General features: G+C 37.5%; 1 protein-coding gene across 1 annotated transcript in view; it reads right to left on the bottom strand.

Moving 5' to 3' along the window:
* PLXDC2 (plexin domain containing 2) overlaps positions 1-24,033 on the bottom strand; it is a 540,324-nt gene that overhangs the window by 153,177 nt on the left and 363,114 nt on the right. The window contains exons 6-7 of the mRNA XM_064284902.1: positions 20,138-20,256; positions 1,116-1,215 (exon numbers count right to left, since the gene is read on the bottom strand). Coding sequence (XP_064140972.1) covers positions 1,116-1,215; positions 20,138-20,256 — 219 coding nt within the window. The remainder of the gene's footprint in view (positions 1-1,115; positions 1,216-20,137; positions 20,257-24,033) is intronic.

The following is a 24,033-nucleotide window of genomic DNA, read 5'->3' as shown; positions in this document are numbered from 1 at the left end:
ATATTATCTCCCGCAAATTTTCAGCTAACAAGGAGAAGCCCCATGGAAGATACACGTTATTCCTGAAGGCGACTGCCAGATACGTACTTCATTCTAAAAAATAGTTGCAGGATAACCCCTATAACATTTCCAGCCATTCAATTGATCTGAAAAGTCTAAATAATTTCCACTCCATTTACTTTTTATATTTGAAAGATGACATAATTAAAGAGAATTAGCTCACATCACGACCAAACTGCATATGATAAATTAAATCTAACATTATAAAGGAATAAAAGAAGAAAAAGAGCCGATAAAGGGAAAGAAATGATCTAATCCTGCAATGTATTTTTTTATCAACCCTTGCTGGAAATGAGCACATTTGGGAACCAAATGGACAAATACACCCCATAATAACAAACTCAAGCCTTCCTGACGACTGTTTTTGAAGAAGTTCAAAACAGTAGTTTTCATACCAAGGCTATTTACATGATCAGAACTACTACAAAAGACCAGTAACATTTTGATTTTCTAATATGAATGGCTGCTTGAAGCGACATGTTTTTCTTTTATAAAAGTAAACTACAGTAAAAAATTAGGTAGGATAAAATAATTTAAATAAAGGATAAACATATCTTTTCTGGTAGGTATAGTTCTCCCAAAATTTTTATTTTGCCTAAATTAATACTTTTTCTTTCACCTTCCTTTTAGACTCCCAGTTTCATGCAAGCTTGTTAAATACAAAATGGTACAAAGCTGCTAATTTGCTAAGAAATTTATTGAAAATAAAAAAGCAAACACACATGAAAAGTCATATGCCTGTGAGTCAAATAATCCGACAGTCATATGCTTTTATGAAGAAATATATCTGTGCAATCAAGCAGGCTACCCCGAAGAATACAAAATCACACACTCTTGGCTTGGCTATTAAATTTTTCTTTACCTAAATTATCAGTTCAAGAGTAACAGTGAGATAGCAAACCACAATGGGAGTTATAAACCAAACAATATAATTAACAAGCAGCAATTAGCTAAGGGATTCTTTAGTTCAAAGAGTTGTATCTGCCCAAGATTAATCCCTTTAAATTTACCCCCACAGAAGGCTCACACTTTGCGAATACCCTTCTTCTACATACTGGGAATTTGCTGGATCCTGTGGACAACGACAAATGCATCAGACAGCCCCACTTTGACTGGATGATTGGTGGAACTTATCTGTGTGACCAAGACAGGAATCTGGAAAAGAAGAAGCAGACAGTTGTGTGTTAGATTTGAATTTCATTCAGGGGGGAGAGTTTGAGCCCCTTGTTTAGTGGATAAAACCAGGGGATGGGTTTGAAATACTAGAGAAGGGGAGAGAAATATTAGAGAATATAAACAGAATATCTAAAAACAATAACAGTTTAGTGAAATTTGAGGGATTAAAGTGTCAAGGGAGTTCCTGGTCCTCAGGATGATTTCTTGAAGTTGAAAATAACAGATTCTCAGAAAGATCCCCTAACTGATGCTGTATGTTGAAAATTTACCACCTGTATGTTACATAGGGTTGTTACGAGTCGGAACCGACTTGACAGCCCCTAACAAAAACAACGCGTGTTGTTGTTAGATGCTGTTGAGCTCGCTGTAACTCATAGTGACCAAACAGAACAAAACGTTGTCGAGTCCTGTGCCATCTTCATGATCACTGACGTGTTTGGGCTCATTTTCCAGAACTACATTGGACAGTATTCTGTTGTAATCCATTAGGATCTCAGTGCTAATTTTCAGAAGTAGATCTCCAGTCCTTTCTTTCTAGTCTTAGTCTGAAAGCTTCACCGAAACTTGCCCACAGTGGATGACCCTGCTGGTATTTGAAATACTGGTGGCATAGCTTCCAATATCATAGGAACATGCAAGTAAAAAACCCAGTGCCGTCGCAGTACAATAAACGGACAGACAGTTGGTAGACCACCTATACAGACACACCATACATACATTTGATATGGGCTTTAATTTCAGAAATAGAAATGCTTCCCTATTTGTTTTCCTAAAAGACACCATTAAAGATTTATCTTTTTAGAGTTATTCTAAAATCTTTGTTCTTAGGTGGTCTTACAGGTACAAATCCTAGGAGAACGCACTGCTGAATATATATTTAACAATATCATTATTGGTTAGTATACTGTTGAATTTGGAAATTGTTAATGGGTGTCAAGCTTCATCATTCTGGTTGCAAGTCACAAGGAAAATTTATGATTTATTATGGGTCATCTAAGGTTCTGTTAACATGTTGCAGTCCAGTCGGTTCTGACTCATAGTGACCCTATGCACAACAGAACGAAACACTGCCCTGTCCTGCACCATCCTCATGATCCTTGTTATGCTAGAGACCATCGTTGCAGCCACTGTGGCAATTCATCTCATTGAGGGTCTTCCTCTTTTTCACTGAGCCTCTACTTTACCAATCATGATGTCCTTCTCCAGGGAGTGGTCCCTCCTGATAACAAGTCCAGAGTACATGAGACAAAGTCTTACCACCTTTGGTTCTGAAAAGCATTCTGGCTGTACTTCTTCCAAGAAAAACTTGTTGGTTCTTCTGCCAGTGAATGATATATTCAATATTTTTCACCAACACTGCAATTTAAAGGTGTCAATTCTTCTGTCTTCCTTATTCATTGTGCAGCTTTCCCATGTATATGAAGTCATTGAAAATATCATGGCTTGGCTCAGGAGTACCTTAGTCCCCAAAGTGATATCTTTGCTTTTTAACACTTTAAAGAGGTCATTTGATTGCTTGACTGTAGCTTCCATGGGCATTAATTGTGGATCCAAGTAAAATGAAATCCTTGACAACTTCAATGTTTTCTCCATTTATTGATGTTGCTTAATGGTCCAGTTGTGAGGATTTTTGTTTTCTTTATGTTGAGGTCTAAGCCACACAGGGCTGTAGTCTTTGATCTTCATCAGTAAATGCTTCAAGTCCTTTTTGTTTTCAGAAAGCAAGGTTGTGTCATCTGCACATCGCAGGCTGTTTACAAATCTTCCTCTAATCCTAATGTTGTGTTCTTTTTCATATTGTCCAGCTTCTCAGGTTATTTGCTCAGCATACAGACTGAATAATTATGGCGAAAGGATACAACCCTGATGCACACCTTTCCTGACTTTAAATCATGCAGTATCCCCTTGTTCTGTTCCAACGGCTGCCTCATGGTCTATGTACAGGTTCTGCATAAGCACAATTATGTGTTCTGAAATTCCCATTCTTTGCAAGGATATCCATAATTTGTTATGATCCACACAGTCAAATCCCTTTTCATGGTCAATAAAACACAGGTAAGCATCTTCCTGGTATTTTCTGCTTTTAGCCAAGATTTATCCACATCAGCAATGATATTCCTTATTCCATGACCAGTTTTGAATCAGGTTTGAACTTCAGCCAGTTCCCTGTGGATGAATAGCTGCAATTGCTTTTGAACGATCCTCAGCAAAATTTTACTTGTGTGTGATATTAATGATATTGTTCAATAATTTTCGCATTCTGTTGGATCACCTTTCTTTGGAATGGGCACAAATACAGATCTCTTCCAGTCGGCTGGCCAGGAGCTATCTTCCAAATTTCTTGGCATAGATGAATAAGAACCTCCAGCACTGCATCCGTTTGTTGAACCATTTCAGTTGGTATTTGTTGTGGACTGAATTGTGTCCCCCCAAAATATGTCAACTTGGCTAGGCCATGATTTCTAGTATTGTGTGATTGTCTAGCATTTTGTCATCTGATGTGATTTTCCTATGTGTTGTAAATTCTACCTCTATGATCTTAATGAGGCAGATTTAGAGGCAGTTTTTTTTTTTTTTGTTAATAAGGCAGGACTCAATCTACAAGATTAGGTTTTGTTTTAAATCAATATTTTTTGATCTCATACCACCAAGAAAGAAGTACTGGGAGCACAGCGTGCCCTTTGGACCCAGGGTCCCTTTGCTGAGAAGCTCCCTGAACAGGGAAAGATTGATGACAAGAGCCTTCCCCCAGGGCCAACAGAGACAGAAAGCCTTCCCTTGGAGCTGGTGCCCTGAATTTGGGCTTCTAGCCTCCTAGACTGTGAGAGAATAAAATTCCATTTGTTAAAACCATCCATTTGCAGTGTTTCTGTTATAGCAGCACTGGATAACTAGGACAGCATTCCATCATTTTCTGGAATCTTGTTTTTTGCCAACACCTTCAGTGCAGCTTAGACTTCTTCCTTCAGTACCATTGTTTATTGATCATAGGCTATCTCCTGAAATGGCTGAATATCAACCAATTCTTTTTGGTACAGTGACTCTGTGTATTCCTTCCATAGTCTTTTGATGCTTCCCGTGTCGTTCAGTATTTTCCTCCTAGAATTCCTCAATACTGCAACTCGAGGCTTGAATTTTTTTTCAGTTCTTTTCAGCTTGAGAAATGCCAAGTGTGTTCTCCCCCTTTGGTTTTCTAACTTCCAGAATGTTGCACATTTCATTGTAATACTTTGTCTTTTCAAGCCGCCCTTTGAAAGCTTCTGTTTGGCTCTTTTACTTCATCATTTCTTTTGTTTGCTTCAGCTACTTGATGTTCAAGAGCAAATTTCAGAGTCTCTTCTGACATCCATTTTGGTCTTTTCTTTCTTAATATCTGTTTAATGACCTTTTGCTTTTCTTCATGTATGATGTATTTCATGTTATTCCAAAACTCATCTGGTCTTTGGTCATTTGTGCTCAATGCATCAAAACTATTCCTGAGACTGTCTCTAAATTCAGGTGGGATATACCCAAAGTCGTACTTTGGTTCTCATGGATTTGCTCTAATTTTCTTCAGCTTCAACTTAAACTTGCCTAGGAGCAATTGATGGTCTGTTCTGCAGTCGATTCCTGGCCTTGTTCTGATTGATGCTATTGAGCTTTTCCATAGTTTCCACAGCGTAGTCGATTTGATTCCTTTGTATTCCATCCGGGTGAGGTCCATGTGTATAAATGCTGTTTCTGTTGTTGAGAAAAGGTATTTGTGATGATGAAGTCGTTGGTCTTGCAAAATTCTCTCATGCTGTCTCCTGTGTTGTTTCTGTCACCAAGTCTGTATTTTCCAAACACAGATCCTTCTTTTTATTTCTAACGTTGCATTCCAATCACCAGTAATTACCAATGCATCCTGATTGTATGTTTGATTAATTTCAAGCTGTAGAAGTTGGTGAAAATCTTCAATTTCCTCACCTTTTGTATTAGTGGTTGGTTTGTAAATCTGAATAATAGTCATATTAACTGGTCTTCCTTATGGGTATATGGATATTATCGTACAACTGACAGCACTGTACTTCAGGACAGATCTTGAAATGTTCTTTTTGACGATGAATGTGATGCCATTTCTCTTCAATTTGTCATTTCTCCATAGTAGACCATATGATTGTCTGATTCAAAATAGCCAGTACCAGTCTATTTCAGCTTACTAATACCTAGGATATCAATCTTTTTGCATTCCATTTCATTTTTGATTACTTCCTGTTTTCCCAGATTCCTACTTTATAATTCTATGTTCCGATTATTAATAGATACTGGCAGCTGTTTTTTCTCATTTTGAGTTATGCTGCCTCAGCAAATGAAGGTTCTGAAAACTTTATGCCATTCACGTTGTTAAGGTTGACTCTACTTTGAGAAGACAGCTCTTTCTCAGTCGAATTTTGAGTGCCTTCCAACCTGAGAGGCTCATCTTCCAGGGCTATATCAGACAATGTTCCAACTACAATTCATAGGGTTTTCACTGGCCAATTTTTCCAGAAGTAGACAGCCAGGTCCTTATTCCTAGTCTTAGTTTGGAAGCTCCGCTGAAACATGTCCACCATGGGTGATGCTGCTGGTCTTTGAAATATCGGCGGCATAGTTTCCAGATTCACAGCAACATGCAAACCACCACAGTACGACAAACTGACAGATGTGCGGGGAGATATATATATATATATGCATGTATGTAAAATAGAGACACACACACCTTGGCTGATGCAAACGGTTTATGTACTTGGCTACTAACCAAAAGGCTGGAAGTTCAGGTCCACCCAGAGATGTCACGGAAGAAAGGCCTGGTGTCTACTTCTGAAAAATCACTCACTGAAAACCCTATGGAGCACAGTTCTACTCTGACATATAGGGGGTTGCCATGAGTCGGAGCTGACTTGACAGCAACCAGTAATTTGCTATCTATCCGTCTGTCTATCTATCATCACTTTTCTTAATAAGCATTATTTTATTACCCAGTTTTACACTCCATGTTGAGGAGTGCTAATATGAATGTAATTACATGTAAGATAGACTTACAGTTAAACAAGAAAAGCCAAAAGGATAGAAAAAACATAGGAAAAAAAAAATCCCAATTCAAATTATATAAACAGACACCTGCTTAGGAGGAAATATGAAAGCTTTTTTAGTAGAATTTGCCACTTGCATTCATTCTCCAACATGTAAGACTGCAGTTTTCCTCTGCAAGCTGTGAAATATTTTATGAACTACTCTGTGGTAATTTATTGTATTTCTTCCTTTCCCATATCCGAATCAGAACATGAATTTATATTGCTCTCAGTTGAAGTAATCTATTTTGTTGTCGTGAGTATTATATTTTTATGCCAGAGCTTGTTTTCCAGATCAGATGACTTGGTTCCTGTAGACCTTCCAGCAACTCTCCCCTCTCTTCAATTTATCTACTCTACATTTTCTCTCTTGCCTTACGTGGCCATCTTTCATTTTGTTTTTGTTTTCCCTCCTTTTACTTCCTGCCTTTATATTTTGTCTCTAAGTCAAGCCTTCACCTCCAATTGTTTTTTTTACAGTTTTGGGTGGATTGCATTGATGCTCCAATCAATGGCTTCTTGTATCCATATCCTTTGTCCTTTATCTTTGTAGTCCTCTCCCACTCGGACACTGGGCTCAGCAATATGGCAAAACTTGACAATAGCAAACTTGAAGCAAAATGAGGTTGGAAACACTGCTTGAATGTTTCCATCTCCTTTCTTGGACCCCTACCACTGCCATGAGAACATATTCTGTTGGCCATGGAGAAGTGCAATCTTTCCAATGGAGGCTGTCCTTGACCAGCCAGCCCCCATACAATCCAGCAACTGAAAGCAAACACATGAGTGAGTCCAGCCAATATCAGTAGATCTGACCCAGATCAGTAGAATCACCAAGCTGACACACAGGTATCTTGTGAGAAATAATAAATGGAGTTGTTTTAAACCACTACAATTTAGAGTGATTCGTTATATACCAATACTAACTGCTGCATTCTCTTAAAAATCTAATAGCCAATTCAAATTTCTCTGCGTATTTACATAAAATGACGTAACGTCCCTTCTCCTTGGTCTCTGGGACTATCTCTCTATTACTAGGTAAAGTTCTGGAACGTTCTATAGAAGAATTTCATTTTTCGTACCCTCCCTCTTTTTTTTTTTTTTACTCTTCTATCTTTCTTTTACTTTCTAGTTTATTCTTTATTCCCTGGATTCCAAAGAATAAGCCAATGTGTATAAGTTACATAAACCCAGGCTCATTTAACCTAAGGAAAATCTCTCCAAAGCCAAAATAGGTTGTTTCAGGGTATAGAGTTTTCTATGACTATAAATAATCCCATCACAGATTGTCCAACTCTCTAGAAGGACGGTTGTAGATGACCTTTAAAGACGCTTTCTATCTTCAGATTTAATTTATTGAATGAAATAGAACTTCAACAATTAAATTGTCAACAATGATCCCAACGAACATTAACCCCACAAAAACCAAACCCATTGCCATCGAGTTGATCCCAACTCATAGGGACCCTACAGGACAGAGTAGAACTGCCCCACAGAGTTTCCAAATTTGTAAATCTTTATGGAAGCAGACTACCACATCTTTCTCCCATGGAGCAAGAAATTGCACCAAAAAATTCTACCTATATATAAAAAGAACGGAAGTAGGTAGAAATCCTCATTGGCAACCAATGGTTACATTTTAACTTGCTGCCAGCTTCCTTAATTTATATATTCATGGGACAATAACTTCTGAGGACCGTGTCTGACAAACCATCTGATACTACCATAAATATCTATAATATGTGTCTTAATATAATATGGACATATAAAATAGAAAGTACATTTCTGAGAATAATATCTACTACACATAAAGTATTTTCCCCAAAAGGCAGATACACTCTCCATATTGTTTCATAAGATAGATAGAAAGAATTCATTCACTCACTCATCAAACATGAACTGAACATATTATTGGATGCACTGAAATTTCCACAGAGAACAAAGTCCCTGCTGTCAGACAGTGGGTGGACACAGACCCTACAAGAGGTGAACACAGAGTATGATGGACGATGGTAAGTGCTAAGGAGAAAACTAAAACAGGGTAAAGAGGGATGGGGGCCTCTTGCAGAGAGTGTGGTCACAGAAGGTCTCTCTGATAAAATGGATTTTCTGCGGAAGCTTAGAAAAAGTAGGAGAATCAGCCATGTGGATAGTTGAGAAACAGATCTATGTGGAGGGGCCAGAACATACAAATACCTTGGCTGAACTACTTTTGATGTATTTTAGGGATTAAAAAGTTTATCAGTATGGTTGGAGCAGAAAGAGTAACTATAAGAGTGCCACAGGAGGTGAGATTAGGGGAGTGGTAAGGAGTGCACAAGTCCTTGTAAACCACGGTAATGACTTTGGATTTTATTCTCAGTGGTATGAGGAAGTTCTAAAGGGTCTGGAGCAGAAAGACATCCTTTTACATTTAAAAAGGATCACACGGAGAAACTAGTTTGCAGGGTATCCTCCTTGTCTACGTAAGAGATAGGTGGGGGAAGTGGATTCTGGATAAATCATGAAGGTACTGCTGTCAAGGTATGGCATAGATTTAATGAGAGTGAGAAAACGAGAGAAGTCAAGGATGCTACCAAGCTTTTTGGTCTTAGTAGCAGGAAAAAGAGAATAGAACTTTTCATCAGGGCAGCCATGTTGTACTTCAGGGGTTTATTTACACTGTGTTTTACTAGAACGGCAATCCCTGGAGCTGTGCACAGAACAAGCGATGCTGCTCTAAACAGAAGCACTGAAATGTACAGAGATGGAGAAGACTGCAGGAAAAGAAGGTTGGAGGAGGATGAAGACTTCATGGAAATATCACTGACTTCAGATGTTTTTCTTTAAAACTTTTATGTAGTTCATGAACGAAAGCATAAGATTTTCTAAAACTGGCATTTTATCCTGATTAAATATTGAAATGAAAATCTACAGGAAGCTTTCAATTTCTTATCTTGTCCTAGAAGCTATGTAAGTAAGCCTTTTAAGAAACAATTACATACCAGGCTTTGAAAAAACAAACTGCTTTCACCTATTGAATTAAATACATAGTATAAATGAGAAAAAGACAAACAACTTCAGCCTTTCTCACAGATTTCTTACATCAGCATGTCTGCCTAGCCCGTCCTCCTGATATTATCAAATCTGTCTTACTCTGGCCTTCTTGGACTGTAACTACTTTATTTCAAAAATATCAAAGGCATGGGGTTGGTCTGGGGAAGGATTGTTAATCAACTCACCACAGCCAAGTAATCAGGCTATGTGAGCCCTCTCTGGAGCAAGTCAGAGCAGCCTGCAGGTTTCAGGTCAGTAAAAAAAAACTAGAGGCTAAGATAAATTAGGAGTACCGTTAAAAGCTACATTTAAAATGAAGTATTTTTGACTAATATCAACAAAGCAATTGTGTGTGTGTGTGTGTGTGTGTGGGTATGGGTGTAGGTGTGGTAATGTGTGAATATAGGATCCCTGGGTGGCAAATGGAGGCCTGGTGGTGTAGTGGTTAAGAGCTTGGCCGCTAACCAAAAGGTCAGCAGTTCAAATCCACCAACCGCTCCTTAGAAACCCTATGTAGCAGTTCTTCTCTGTCCTATAGGGTTGCTGTGAGCTGGATTCAACTCTACAGCGATGGATTTGTTTTTTTTTTTTTTTTTTTTGGTTTTGAGATGGTGCAAGTGGTTACACATTCAACTACTAAGTGTTAGCGGTTCAAACCCACCCACAGGCACTTCTGAAGACAGGCCTGGCGATCTGATTCCTAAATGTGACAGCTTGGAAAACCCTATGCAGCAGTTCTCCTTTGCACACATGGGGTTGCCATGAATTGAAATAGACTCTAAGGCAACTAATAACAACAACAAGCAAAAAATTAGCACAAGAACGTGTGTGTCATATTGTCAGTCACCTGAAGAACTCAAGACAGAGAATCCTTGGCCAAAAAAGATGGCCAAAAGTAAAAACTCTAAAAGCTTTGCATGTGGGTAGCTATTTTTTTATCCTTTCTACAAATTTGTATTCACCCTCAAAATTTCTCCCAAGTCAGACTAGCAGGGAATGTTGGGAAACCAATCTGAAATAATAAATACTCTGAACTACAGTATTAAAGAAAAAAGAAACACGGGTTAGTTTTTTTAAGTGCCTATAATCGTTGCCTTTTTATTACTAAAGCAAAGCTAAATTTTAACTGGGCCTCTCTATGAACTGTATTTAATTTTAAATTTCTGAGAATGGGGTTTACAATTGCATTCGTTCCATAGGACAGAAAAGGGGCATTAACACCAAAGTATGCTCCATTCTCGCACACCCAGGCATTTATAAATTCTTTGTTTTATTTTATTTATTGAGGTATTTTAGTTTGTGTTCCACTTTACAAGGTACAGATAAGTTGACTGTTTGGTATACATTTTTCAATAAATGATATAATGAAGCTATTGAAGCAAACTGAGTATAAAAACAGAAAGGGCTTGCAATAGGTCAAAACCAAAACCAAACCCAGTGCTGTCGAGTCAATTCCAACTCATAGCGACCTTATAGAACAGAGTAGAACTGCCCCACAGAGTTTCCAAGAAGCGCCTGGCGGATTCGAACTGCCGACCCTTTGGTTAGCAGCCGTAGCACTTAACCACTACACCACCAGGGTTTCCTTGCAATAGGTAGACAAAATTAAATCAAGAAAAATGTATTAGTAATAAACAAAGGTAGGACAGAGCACACTGGCCTTTGGAAGAAGACAAAGCGTCTCATTCCTCCCTTTGTGGTATCATTCTCCAGGACTCAGGAGCCCAGCCTAATCCCTAAAACATGGGCTTTACATCTATCTCTAAAACAGAGAGATAACAGCATGCTGCTTGAGTCAGCGGTAATGGAATTTTATTTTCCTCACTGTTCTGCCCTGCAAACTTCGCCAAAACATTCATTTGTTTCCATTACGGGCCCAACTATCTAATAGGCAGCACAACATCTCAGCAGGGGCTTGATCAGACAGTACGTATTCTAAAGATGAATCATATGCCTATCAGAACTGAGCTGGAAAAGAATTACTCTCAAGTCATTTTTGTTCATTTGCTAATCAGCAATATGGTATCTGGTTGCTGAATATTTTTTTAAAAAAGCGATTTCACCCACTTTCACTTACATTCAGTTCTCAACTTTGTACCTCATCTTCCTTAAATGTCTGACCTGACTTTTGTGTTACTCAGTAGACTATTTAATTTTGAAAAGTCATGCTCATTTTTATTATCAAAACAACAAATAAAGTCCAAAGTATTAATGCTTGTCTGAAAACTACATTTGAATAGAAGGGTTTTCAGTTAAATTAACAATATAAAAATCCATTTGTTATCCTGAATATTGTTAACGTTTTACACAATTATCTCGATCCCCTTGTAGGCTACTGTCGCTGGATCTCTTTCATGTGCCAGGTATTGAGCAATATCCTTGGCTGCATGAATCCAACGCTGAGTCATTAGCTAACTTCCTAACATCCCTCCTGCCCCGGTCTTCACAATCAAACCTGTAGAAAACCTGGAAGGAGACAAACTGATAGGCAAATTAGCCTGTATGTTAAAAGAGGGATTTCACACTTAACATCTACATAAGCTAATATAGGCCTGAGTTAAGAAAGAAGAAATTGGTGAGGAATGGGGGTAAACTGGACGATTGTCCACCCTCTCCCTCCCCCCCCGAAAAAAAAACCATTGCCGTAGACTTCATTCAGACTCAGGAAGATCGTGTGTGTTACAGAGTAGAGCGACCCCATAGGGTTTCCCTGGCTGTAATCTTTAGGGAAGCATATTGCCAGATCTTTCTCCTGCAGAGCCACTGGGTGAGTTTGAACCATTCACCTTTCTATTAGTAGTCAAGCACTTAAATGTTTGTGCCACCAGGGCTCCTTTTTGGGTTAGTACAAAAACCAAACCCATTGCTGTTGAGTTGATTTTGACCTATAGCATCCCTACAGGACAGGGTAGAACTGCCCCATAGAGTCTCCAAAGAGTGGCTGGTGGATTCGAACTTCTGACTTTTAGGTTAGTAAAACCCAAAAAAAAAACAAACCCAGTGCCGTTGAGTCGTTTCGGACTCATAGCGACCCTATAGGACAGAGCAGAACTGCCCCACAGAGCTTCCAAGGAGCGCTTGGCGGATTCGAACTGCCGACCCTTTGGTTAGCAGCTGTAGCACTTAACCACTATGTCACCAGGTTTTCCTTTAGGTTAGTAGTCAAACACAAAGCATTTGCACCACCCAAGGAACTGGAGGGAGCATACCCTGAGTAAAGCTTCCAGCCAGTTGTTAAACCAAAAACCCGCTGCCTTTGGGTCAATTTCAACTCATAGTGACCCTATAGGACAGACTAGAACTGAATACAGAGTAGAGTTTCCAAGACTGTAAATCTTTACAGAAGCAGACTGCCGTATCTTTCTCTCCTGGAGTGGCTGGTGGGTTCGAACCACTAACCGTTCTCTTAGCAGCTGAGTGCTTAACCACTGTGCCACCAGCCAGTTGTTACCATGTGGATATGCAGCCCAAGAAGATGCAAATTTGTATTTTTATTTGAAATCTGCTGGTAGATAAATGTTAGCAACATATTCATTTTACAAACATGATCTAAGCCAACAACAACAATAAAAAATCAGTGGACCTCTGATTTAAAGAGTAGTCACTACTGAACTGATAAACTAGAGTTCAAGTTTCCTTAAAGGCAACATTGAAGCAGATGCCTGCCTAAAGGAGTCTGTGCGATGAGGCCCGAGGCAGTAATGACTATGGTGGGGACTTTGACATGTGATGAAAGCTAAGTAAGGCAACTTGCCCAAACATGGCACAGGGCATAAAACCCTAAGGGAAATGAGAGATCCGGAAGCTCTGCACCCTGGGTTTGGGTGAGGCACTCAGAACGTATCAGGGACAAACGGGCTCTTTGGTCATGGAACATCGGGGCAGGGAGACTGCATATGGCCCTATATGGGCAAGAATACCCTGGGAGTCAAACTTCACAATGTCACATCAGGTATAAAGAGAAACAAGACTTGGAAGTCATGAAAAATCACCCAGGACGATGATATAAATTGCCAAGGACAACACAGCCAGGTGCTGGCAGAGCCAATACTACAACAGGTTTCCTATTTCTAAATTATCTCCTCTGTGCACTGCTCCTTCCCTTCCCTTCCATTCCCTCCTTCCTATCTTTACTCACAGCATTTGCTACTGTGACACAATAAAGTGAGAATAATTCTATTGGTCATTTTCTTTCATCATGGAAATTAAACAAAAAATTAAAACACCAGGAGATTTTATACGTGAGTTAACTAAAAGAAAAAAAAAAAGACACCTCCATACGCAAATGATTGGATTCTGAACAAAGCCACGAAGATAAAATTTTAATGTTTTATATGTTTAAAATACGGGGAAGTGCTATGATACAAAATTATGTCTACCTTTCCTTACAATTATTTCTTGAGAGATTTTAATCAGCATTTTATAAGTTATCTGAGTTTCTCAATCTTGTATTTGATATATACATATAGTTTTTTTCCTACTTGTACATTTATAAAGTTCTGTGACACTTCACATTGCGTGACTGCACACACACTATTTCATGTCTGTCACACTTCTCGTGAATACAGCAATAACCACAGAAGGCAAATTACATCCAAATCGTGGTTCTTTCACTCTTCTGTTCTTTTGGGGCTTCTCTCACTCTCTTGATTTTTCCCCTCCAAAATTATACAAGTTTAGCAAGTGTTCACCCTTTAATACTTTAAGGCCGATTACATGAAATGAAGGGTCATTACACTTTAAATAAGACAAATAATCCTCAAAGAGATTTGTAAAAAATGCATTAAGGAAGCCCTTGAAATCTACAACTAGTTGGCAATGGTCATTTATTAATTATGCATTCTTCCACAGAAATAGTAAATGTTACGCCAAGGAACATTAGGTTTAAATACTTAAATGGCATCAGAGATTAAAACTGATTTTACTTAATAAAGGCTAAAATTCTTCTGTACCAACCTCCTCTAAGATTTGCCGCACAAAGAGATGGTATGTTATGCAACCAAGAAAATGGGTATGGCTTCTCCATGAATTCCCTGTCATCATATAGTAGTAGGATTGCATGTTTTTTTTTTCTTAATTACATTGTCCAGTGTTAAGAGCTCAGCTGCTAACCAAAAGGTCAGCAGTATGAATCTATCAGCTATTCCTTAGAAAACCTATGGGCCAGGTCTACTCTGTCCTAACGGGTCATTATGAGTTGGAATCAACTCGACGGCAACAGGTTTAGTTTGGCTTTTAAATTATAAACTGCTTTGCCCCTCCCATAAGCTGGTAAAAAGAAAAACAGCTAAATTTTCAATAGACACACAAAAGATTACATCCTTCCCTAGTTGTATGTATAGTAACAATAGATTTCAAGGTATATTAAGTCAGAAGAAATACAACCTCTAAAATATAAGGATATAATAGGATACATAACATCAAGGACTGTAAGAAATCTGACTTAAAAATCTCTGACTTTTTTGGAATGAAATCTTTTTTGAGAGTAGTTAGTTTCCTTCTTACATTATCAATAGACCAGAAATTTCAGGTCCATATTTATTATAATCAAACACATACAATCATCACTATTCAACGATAACCAATAATAATATAAAGAATCTGGATTCTAGGTTCATAGCTAGTTATTAACAGAATAGGAAATAGGAATTTTATTTTCCAAATTCCATTTATCTAAGAAAAGGATTCACCCATGTACCAAACCAGTTGCCATTAAGTTGATTATTCCAACTCATGGAGATCCCAAGTGTGTCAGAGTAGAACTGTTCTGTAGGGTTTTCAATGGCTGATTTTTCAAGAAGTAGTCTTTCTTCCTAGGAGCCTCTAAAAAAAAAAAACCTGTTGCCATCAAGTTGATTGCAACTCATAGTGACCCTATAGGATACAGTAGAGCTGCCCCATAGAGTTTCCAAGGGGCACCTGGTGGATTTGAACTGCCAACCTTTTGGTTAGCAGCTGAAGCACTTAACCACTATGCCACCAATGAACTCAAATGGCCAGCAACCAAGTTAGCTGGCTAGCAGCTGAGCACTTAACTGTTTGTGCCACCCAGAAGAACCACCTTTTAATTACTTTAAAGTTTAATAAAATAAATAAAGCAAATGCTGGGGAAAGACAAACTATTTTTTACTGTGCTCTCAAGTGGCTGAGTTAGAGTATTATAATGACCAACCAACACACTGACCAGCTGACTAGGACATCAAAGTAAGTGAAACGGCTCGGTTATTTATTGAAAAGGAAGTTTCTAGCGACGCAGTATGGTACATAGGTTAAACCTATGGGCTCTGGAGTCAAATTATCTTGAACGAATCTCTGTTCCATGATTTTGGGAAAGTTACTTAATCTCTTTATGTGTTTCAAGTTCCTTCTCTGCAAATGATAAGAAATACTTGGCTCTGAGTTTTTGTTAGAATTATATGAGATAAACTGTAAACACTTAGGTCAGATCCTAGCACATACGAAAAGCTTAATAAATGTCAGATTTTAATCCAAATTTTTTGTTGTTATTGGGTGCCACTGAGTAGATTCCAACTCGTAGCAACCCTACATGACAGAGCAGAACTGCCTCATAGGGTTTTGCAGTTCTAATCTTTACGGACGCAGATTGTCAGTTCTTTCTCCTGCAAAGCCACTGGGTGGGTTCGAATCGCCAATCTTCCGGTTAGCAGCTGAGCACTTAACTCTTGTGTCACCAGGGGTAGGGGTTGCTAATAAAAGTGGATGCGACTTCCACTTTTGATTACGGAAGACAAATTTGTATAAGATCACTTCTACTTAGATCCACCAGAAATGATGAATAAAATATAGAAAGCATCTGTTGAAGGCATCAGATGGCTGTCAAAGAACAAGGACTTGAGATGCCAAGGTCCCAGGTGAAAAGAAGTCATATGAGAGCCCCCCACATTTTCCCCTCAAGACATTTATTTGACAATTCAGAAGCTGAACAGAACTTCAGACAGTCTAATGGAGCTAAGGAAAAATACAGGCGTTCAGGGATACGAAAGGAAATGGTTCGTAATAAATTCCCAGGTCTTAAGTGGAGACCCCTGAAGGACTACACTCTAAGAGTAAGGGCTAGCCAGAAATATACCAGCCTTTACAAAGACTGATACTTAGCTTTAAATGAACTTACAAACTTTTTTCCACACAGTATTAAAGTACTCTGTCCCATCCTAAAGGTCTGGGAAATAAATAAATACACCCTCTCTGGAGGAAGAAAGCGTTATCTAGAACCTCGTATTATTTCTTTAGTATTTTGTAAACAATGTCTAGAATTTGATTGAACATTACCTAGCCAATAAATAAATAAATAAAAAGACATGATCAATGAATGAAAACCTAGAGGAAAAAAAGTAAACAGATGATAGAAACAGACCCATAGGAAATCGAGATATTGGCATTATCAGTTACAGACTTTAAAATAGCTGTTATTAATACAGTCAAGAAAATAGAGGACAAACTGGCTAATTTTATCAGATAATTAAATCTGTGTCAAAAAATAAATGGATACCTAAAACTGAACAATACATTAAAGTGAACGGGTGTTAATTACTTTGAGAGCAAAAAGGGAAGAAGATACCTTTTCTGTACTTTGACTTCATCCTAAGTAAAATATATCTTAGAAGTTAATTAAAATAAATAGCTGAATAAAAATAAGGGCCTAGGATTTAAAACAGAATTTCAAATCTTTGGGTGAACAATACAGAGTTATAACCTCAGGAAAAATAATTATTTAAAAAAAAAATCTGTGTGTTCACTATTCTCGTCACTAGCATGGTTATAGAGAATAATCTGGTATCAGTGCAGGAAAATTAAATGTTATGAACAAATCAGTATTTACCTTTATTTTAAGCAGCAGTAGTACTTCCCTGTCTCAGTCCCATTACAAGCAAGGATATTATGAGAAATGCAAATATCTTTTCTAATTTATTGATCATTCTCTATGTAGTTTGCACTGTGAAAAAATTATGCTGTTGAAGAAATAGCTAAATAGTATGGAGATCATTTGAGTGGTCAGTACGGGCAATTCACATGCTAGGGTAAAGAAACATCATTAGTGGAATAAATCACATGAGGGCAACAAAAACGGAATTTGCCACAGTACACTTATCCAATGCATTACTAATTTTTAATCTACAACTTAACCAAGTCCTTCGTTGGTGGGTTTTGCATAGATCAGAATTTTCCTTCTCATGACATAAAAACACAATAAAACAAAACTTGCATTAGTCTATTTGTAGCAGCTTATTATAATAGCACTTACCTCTCTACGTATAATTTCACTTCTGTAAGTTTAATCAGGTCAATAATGGATATTATACTCCTTGTATTATATGTTCTCATGATTTTGTTAGCTCTACGACTTGACTAGGAATCTCTCTCCTGACTATACATCATGTAATGGTGTAATATAATGGACTCAGATACAGAGATTATTAAACAGCAAATGTTAACAAGTATTTATAGAAAATAAACAAATGAGAAATAGATTTGTGAACTGTTATACATAATCTTCTTAGAAAAGACAAAAATGTTATGATATCTTGGGATCACCAAATTAACGTTTTCCAACCTGGATTTCTCCTTAACAAGCTCTGTAAGTATGTTCATCTTTGTGATTCAGCTTGTTTAGCTATGTAATAATCATGTACGTCCCAATTCCATAATTAAGCCATACACATTTATTGAGTTCTTTTATGTTCAGTGTCTTTATGAGAGGTTAAGGATATTAAGAATATAGGAGACTGCTGAAGAACTAAAAACTATAATGTATGTGAAAGCACTTTGTAAAGGATTATACATCATGTAAATCACTATTTTTTTGTTATCATGTGGTTATAAATATCTTTCCAGAAGTGCCAGAAGCATCTAGTACCCATCCCTAATGTAAAGCAATCCTTACATTGGCAAAGTTTACAAAGAGAAATTTGCTTCCATAAAGTGAAACATGTGACAATTAACAGAAAAAAAAAAGGAAGAATGCGGGAAAAAAACCTGCTTTCTAATGAGAAAGGACCTTAAGGCAAATAATACAGTAAAAAATGACTTCTTTAGAACTCTGAGTACAGAGAAAAATGTTCACTAGGGCTATATTTTGGGAGTAACCAGAGAGCATTAAAATTGTCTATGAGTTTGATATTTCTCCATAACAAAACAAGAATACCATAATAAAAAATTTTCCTTTGATTAAAACAAAGAAAAGAAAAAAACAGTTTTAAAACACCAAACCACAAAAAGGGAGAACAGGAAGAATAAACTATTACTCTGCAATGTGAGGCACACATTAAGAAAAGAGTAAATAAAGATGACAATTTTGATAATAAAGACTAGAGAGAGAGTGAAAGACCACAATAATAACACAAATGTCTGTTTTGACAAAGCCTACAGTGAGTGACATTTAAGACTCTAGACTTACTGTTCCTGCATCTTTCTAGAAACTTTACCACTGTTGGTTAAAACAGTGGAAAACTAACATTCAAAAATGTCATCATGTAGTCCCAGCAAGGCACTCGATTAAAGTGAAAACTAGAAATGAATGAGACCCTTTGAGGGATAATCTCTCAACTTCCAGTGAGTGGTATGTAAGACTGTGATGGGCTATGATATTGAAACATAACTCTGGATAAAGAAACACAGAAAACAGGACAGATCCCATATTCTATTCTATTTATATTACTGCTCCAAGTAAATGAATATTTTCACATGGAAAAACTCCTCAACTCCTCAAAGAGCAAAAACATCTGGCATGGTTATGAGATTTCCAGAAATTGGCCTGTTTGATTGAAATGTAACTATCCTTCACCTTACAGAATAGATGGAATTCAGATGATTTGACCAAAGCAAATCCTTTTTTATAATCAATATTCTTTCTATAATCAGGGATTTGTTATCCAAAGAAAAAATAATGCCACATTAGAAAACAAGACATTGAGTCTCTATTACTATAAATACCCATGCCCATGAGGGTCCTATCAATTACTACTTCATACTGCAAGGATTTCTCTCATGACTAGTGACTGCTTAAACATCATAAACTAAAAGTTCTTTGAACTTGATCCTTACATTCTTTGTTTTTCTCCCCAAGAGTTCAGGTTGTCTAATAGGCTTTAATTACATTGTTAATAGAGTATGAAATCAAACATGCTTGTTAGGCTAATGCAAACATTCTGGAAATTTAAGGCCACAAGTTAGTAAATTTGCATTCTGTACTTGTCAATTTGGTAAGATGAAACAAACCACAAGTTTAAATTCCCTTGTCCTTTCTGTCAGTTATATCTCTAATTCATTCTTTCTATCTGGTTGCAATAAACATTGATCAGAGAGATTTTGGACTCAGCTGTCCCGGAGTGCTTTCAGTCTGGGTCATTGGGCCACATATTTGAACAAAACCGTGTCACAGAAACTGACAAGGCAAACAAACAAATAAACATATATAAACATAAATATTAAGATTTGGGTAATAAATTTCTCCAAATTAGAAATATTTTCATTGGAGACATATCACAGACATACCTTCAGAAGACAATTACACCATAATTTTAGTAATTCATGGATCGTAACGCCAATGATATCAGCATAAAATAAACAAACAAAACCCAAACATTAAAAATCAACCCAGAAGTGCAATCCAGAGATTAAAAAAAAAAAAAGTTTTTATCAAGGAAAGAAACCAAGGAAGTTAAGAAAATAATCTGAGGTTCATGACTGCAAGATACTGTTTTCTTGATACTTAGAGGAAAAGGTAAAGGTCAAGGTCGGGGGGGGGGTAAGAAAATTATCAATATATCACTTACTTCTTTGTATCCAAAGATGATGCGTCCATCTGTGAGGAGAGTTGCCTGGAATGTAAAGCTTCCTAGGTTGTAATTATCCTGCAGATGTACGTGGTCCCACTGGACAACAAGTGCTGTGCCTAAAAAAACCCGTCGGAAAAAAAAAGAAATACATGAGAAAAACATACCAACCCTTTCTGGTTAGAGTCTCGAAAAAACTGATCTGGCCCTCAGATTTAGGACTTGTGCTATTTGGATTTTATGTGGTTAATTAGAATTCTATTACTGAAAAAGCATTTGGGTTATTTTCTAAAGGACTGAGGATTCTCTAACAATTTGGGAAAACTTAATCTCATACTGAGGTTAATATTGAGGCCACTGTGGGGGAATGTTGCCTTAGGGATTTGATTAATGTTAATGGATGTTGTCTGCTTAAATTTCCATGAGCCACTTTGAAAATGCAGCCCAAGCGGACTGACTGAACTTCAAACACATTTGACAAATGCTGAGAGAGGAAGGAACGTGTTCAGAAAAGCTAGAACTACTTATAAAAGACCTGAAAATGTCTTTTCCATACTTAGAATTACACTTTTCCACACTGAAGAAGTTCCTTTAGCACTAATGGAATTTTCTCCTTTGATTCACAATGCCTGCATTTCTGTCTTTGTTGTATTGCTTCAAGGAGGCTGCAAGGTAGCTTAGTGGGCTCTGGGCTAAGATTTCTGAAACCACCTTGAAGTACACTAGAAGGAATCTACAGCACTGTACATTATATTTTGATGACTCAACGTGCCAGTGTTTACTAGGAAACTCTTAGCATGAAATAGAAACTGAAAATAGTTTAACAGCCGCCAATGAGAATTCCTATTTTTAACTAATACTGTATATTCTTTTAAAAAAACAAATAAGTAGTTAAGACTTTTGCTTAGCTCTAGATATCAGACTCTCTGGTTTAAAAAAAATGATACCAAAAGAAATGGTACAGAAAATGAAACTCTCAGAACTAAAAGAGAAGAAACTCATCTCCTGGCTCAGAAAGTGAAAAAAAAAAAAATCAGGATTGTATAAAACCTAATCTGTTGCCGTCGAGTCAATTCCAACTCATAGCAACCCTATAGGACAGAGTAGAACTGTCCCATATGAATTCTAAGGAGCGTCTGTTGGATTCGAACTGCTGATCCTTTGGTTAGCAGCCGAACTTTTAACCTCTATGCACACCAGTGTTTAGCAAACTAGTTTTTTAAGCAATGATTTTGTGCTAATAGTAATATCCCTTGAGCTAGCTGACAATTTTAAATAGATGTGCTATTTCAAATAAATTTTTAATACGAAATTGTAAATCCTTGTTGTGTGCCGCTGAGTCAATTCCGACTCCTAGCAACCCCACGTTACAGAGCAGAACTGCCCTATAGGGTTTCCTAGGCTTTTTTTTTAATCATTAAGGGAGCAGATCTCCAGGTCTTTCCTCTTGAGTAGCAGCTAGTGGGTTCGAACTGCTGACCAAAAGGTTAGCAGCCAAGCGTTTGACCATTGAGCCTCCCGGGTTCCTTAAAGGGCGTTAAAATATAGAAATGTGTTTCTTTTTGAGATAAAACTTCAGAAGTCAAGGAATTTGGTTTTGAATTTCACCTTTATGCTTTTAGCAATAGGAAACACCTAATACATACCCCTGTTGTGAGTGAAGAGCCAGGCTGCTTCCTTCCACAAGCACCTCCTTGTCTAGACTATCTTTTTTTTTTTAATTGAAAAAGCCAAGAGTACAATAATAGCCAGAAAACTTGCAATAGCATATTAGTATGGGGGTTTTCTGATCATAAAATGCCTTCTACAAACTTCTTTTTCCTTCACATATGTCCACAAACCTCAAGCTCCAGTCTCTTCCCCCTCATTCACTAATTTCTATCAGAGATACTGGCAGTGCAGAGAAAACACTGAATACAGCAAAGGCCTAGACTTGTCCCAGCTCTGATGCCTGCTGTGTGACCTTAGACATAGTTAAGCTGCATGAACCTGTTTCTTCACCAATCAAATGGGAGTAAAAATTCTTGCCTTCAAGGGATTTCTGCATTTAATACAAATACTAATGCATTTGATTATTGACACATTTAATGTATTAAATAAAAGACAATAATACCTCCAATTCTTTATCAAAGTGTAAATGAATTAAGTAATTAACTTTTTATTTTATGCAAATCCTGCTGAAGATATTCCTAATGTAAGTGCCACTAAGTTTGCAAATGTAAAGTTTTGTATTATGTAGTAGCAAAGCCCTTCCCCCCAAGATTTCTTGATCTAAATGGTTCTATGTAGTACCAGGGAGCCGCTGGGCGGTGCCAACAGTTGACATGCTCAGCTGCTAACCAACAGTTTGGAAGTTTGAGACTTCCCAGAGGAGCCTTAGAAGAAAGGCTTTGCAATCTACTTCTGAAAAATCAGCCATTGAGGACCTTATGAAGCGCATTTCTCTTCTAGACAACACATAAGGTTGTCCTGAGTAGGAATCCACTTGACGGCAAATTGTAAAAATGGTACATAAGTAGTGCCAACTCAGAGGTTATTTATTGTAAATGTTATCAATAAACTTAAAAATTAGCTAAATATCTCTATACTGTTTTTATTAAATAATCAATATTTTGAGTTTCTTTTTTTTAATCAAAAATTGCTGAAATAAAAAATTTTTGGCTATTACAAATCAGACAAAGGTCTAATCTCTAAAATCTACAGGAAAATCCAACACCTCTACAACAAAAAGACAAATAATCCAATTAAAAAACAGGAGAAGTAAATGAACAGACACTTCACCAAAGACAACATTTGGGCGGCTAACAGACACACGAGGAAATGCTCATGATCTCTAGCCATTTGAGAAATGCAAAGGAAAACCACAGTGAAGTACCATCTCGTCCCAACATTACTGGCACGAATCAAAAAAACAGAAAATAACAAATGTTGGACAGGCTGCGGGGAGATTGGAACTCTTACGCACTGCTGGTGGGAATGTAAAATGACACAACCATTTTGGAAAACGATATGTCACTTCCTTAGAAAGCTTGAAATAGAAATACCATATGATCCAGCAATCCCACTCCTAGGAATATATCCTAGAGAAATAAGAGCCATCACATGAATAGACATATACACACTCACATTCATTGCAGCATTGTTCACAAAAGCAAAAAAATGGAAACAAACTAAATGCCCATCAACAGATGAATGGATAAACAAACTGCATACACACACTGAAGTACTATGCAACAATAAAGAACAATGATGAATCTGTGAAGCATCAAGCTGAGCAAAATACATCAACCACAAAAGGACAAATAGTATATGAGACCACTACTATAAAAATTCATGAAAAGACTGACATACAAAAATAAACAATCTTTGATGGTTATGAGGGAGGGAAGGGATGGACAAATACCAAATAGACAAGAGATAAGTGGTAACTCTGGTGAAGGGTGAGACAGTACACAATACCGGGGAAGCCAGCATGACTTGTACAAGGCAAGGTTATGGAAGGTCCACTGACACATTCAAACCCTCTGGGGTACCGAATTGCTGGGCTGAGGACTGTAGGGACTATGGTTTCAGAGAGTATCTAGCTCAATCGGCACAACACAGTTTATAAAGAAAATGTTTTACATTCTACTTTGGTGAGTGGCATATGGCGTTTTAAAAGCCTGTCAGCAGCCATCTAAGGTATTCCACTGGTCTCACCTCTTCAGGAGAAAGGGAGAATGAAGAAAACTAAAGACATAAGGGAAAGATTAGTCCAAATTACTACTGGAAGGCCAACTACCACGACCTCCACCAGACTGAATCCAGCACAACTAGATGGTGCTCAACTACCACCAATGACTGATCTGACAGGGATCACAATTAAGAGTCCCAGACAGAGCTGGAGAAAATACAGA

The sequence above is a fragment of the Loxodonta africana genome, chromosome 4, assembly GCF_030014295.1.
Source record: "Loxodonta africana isolate mLoxAfr1 chromosome 4, mLoxAfr1.hap2, whole genome shotgun sequence".
Lineage (NCBI taxonomy): Eukaryota > Metazoa > Chordata > Mammalia > Proboscidea > Elephantidae > Loxodonta > Loxodonta africana.
This window is presented reverse-complemented; position numbering and strand designations above follow the sequence as displayed.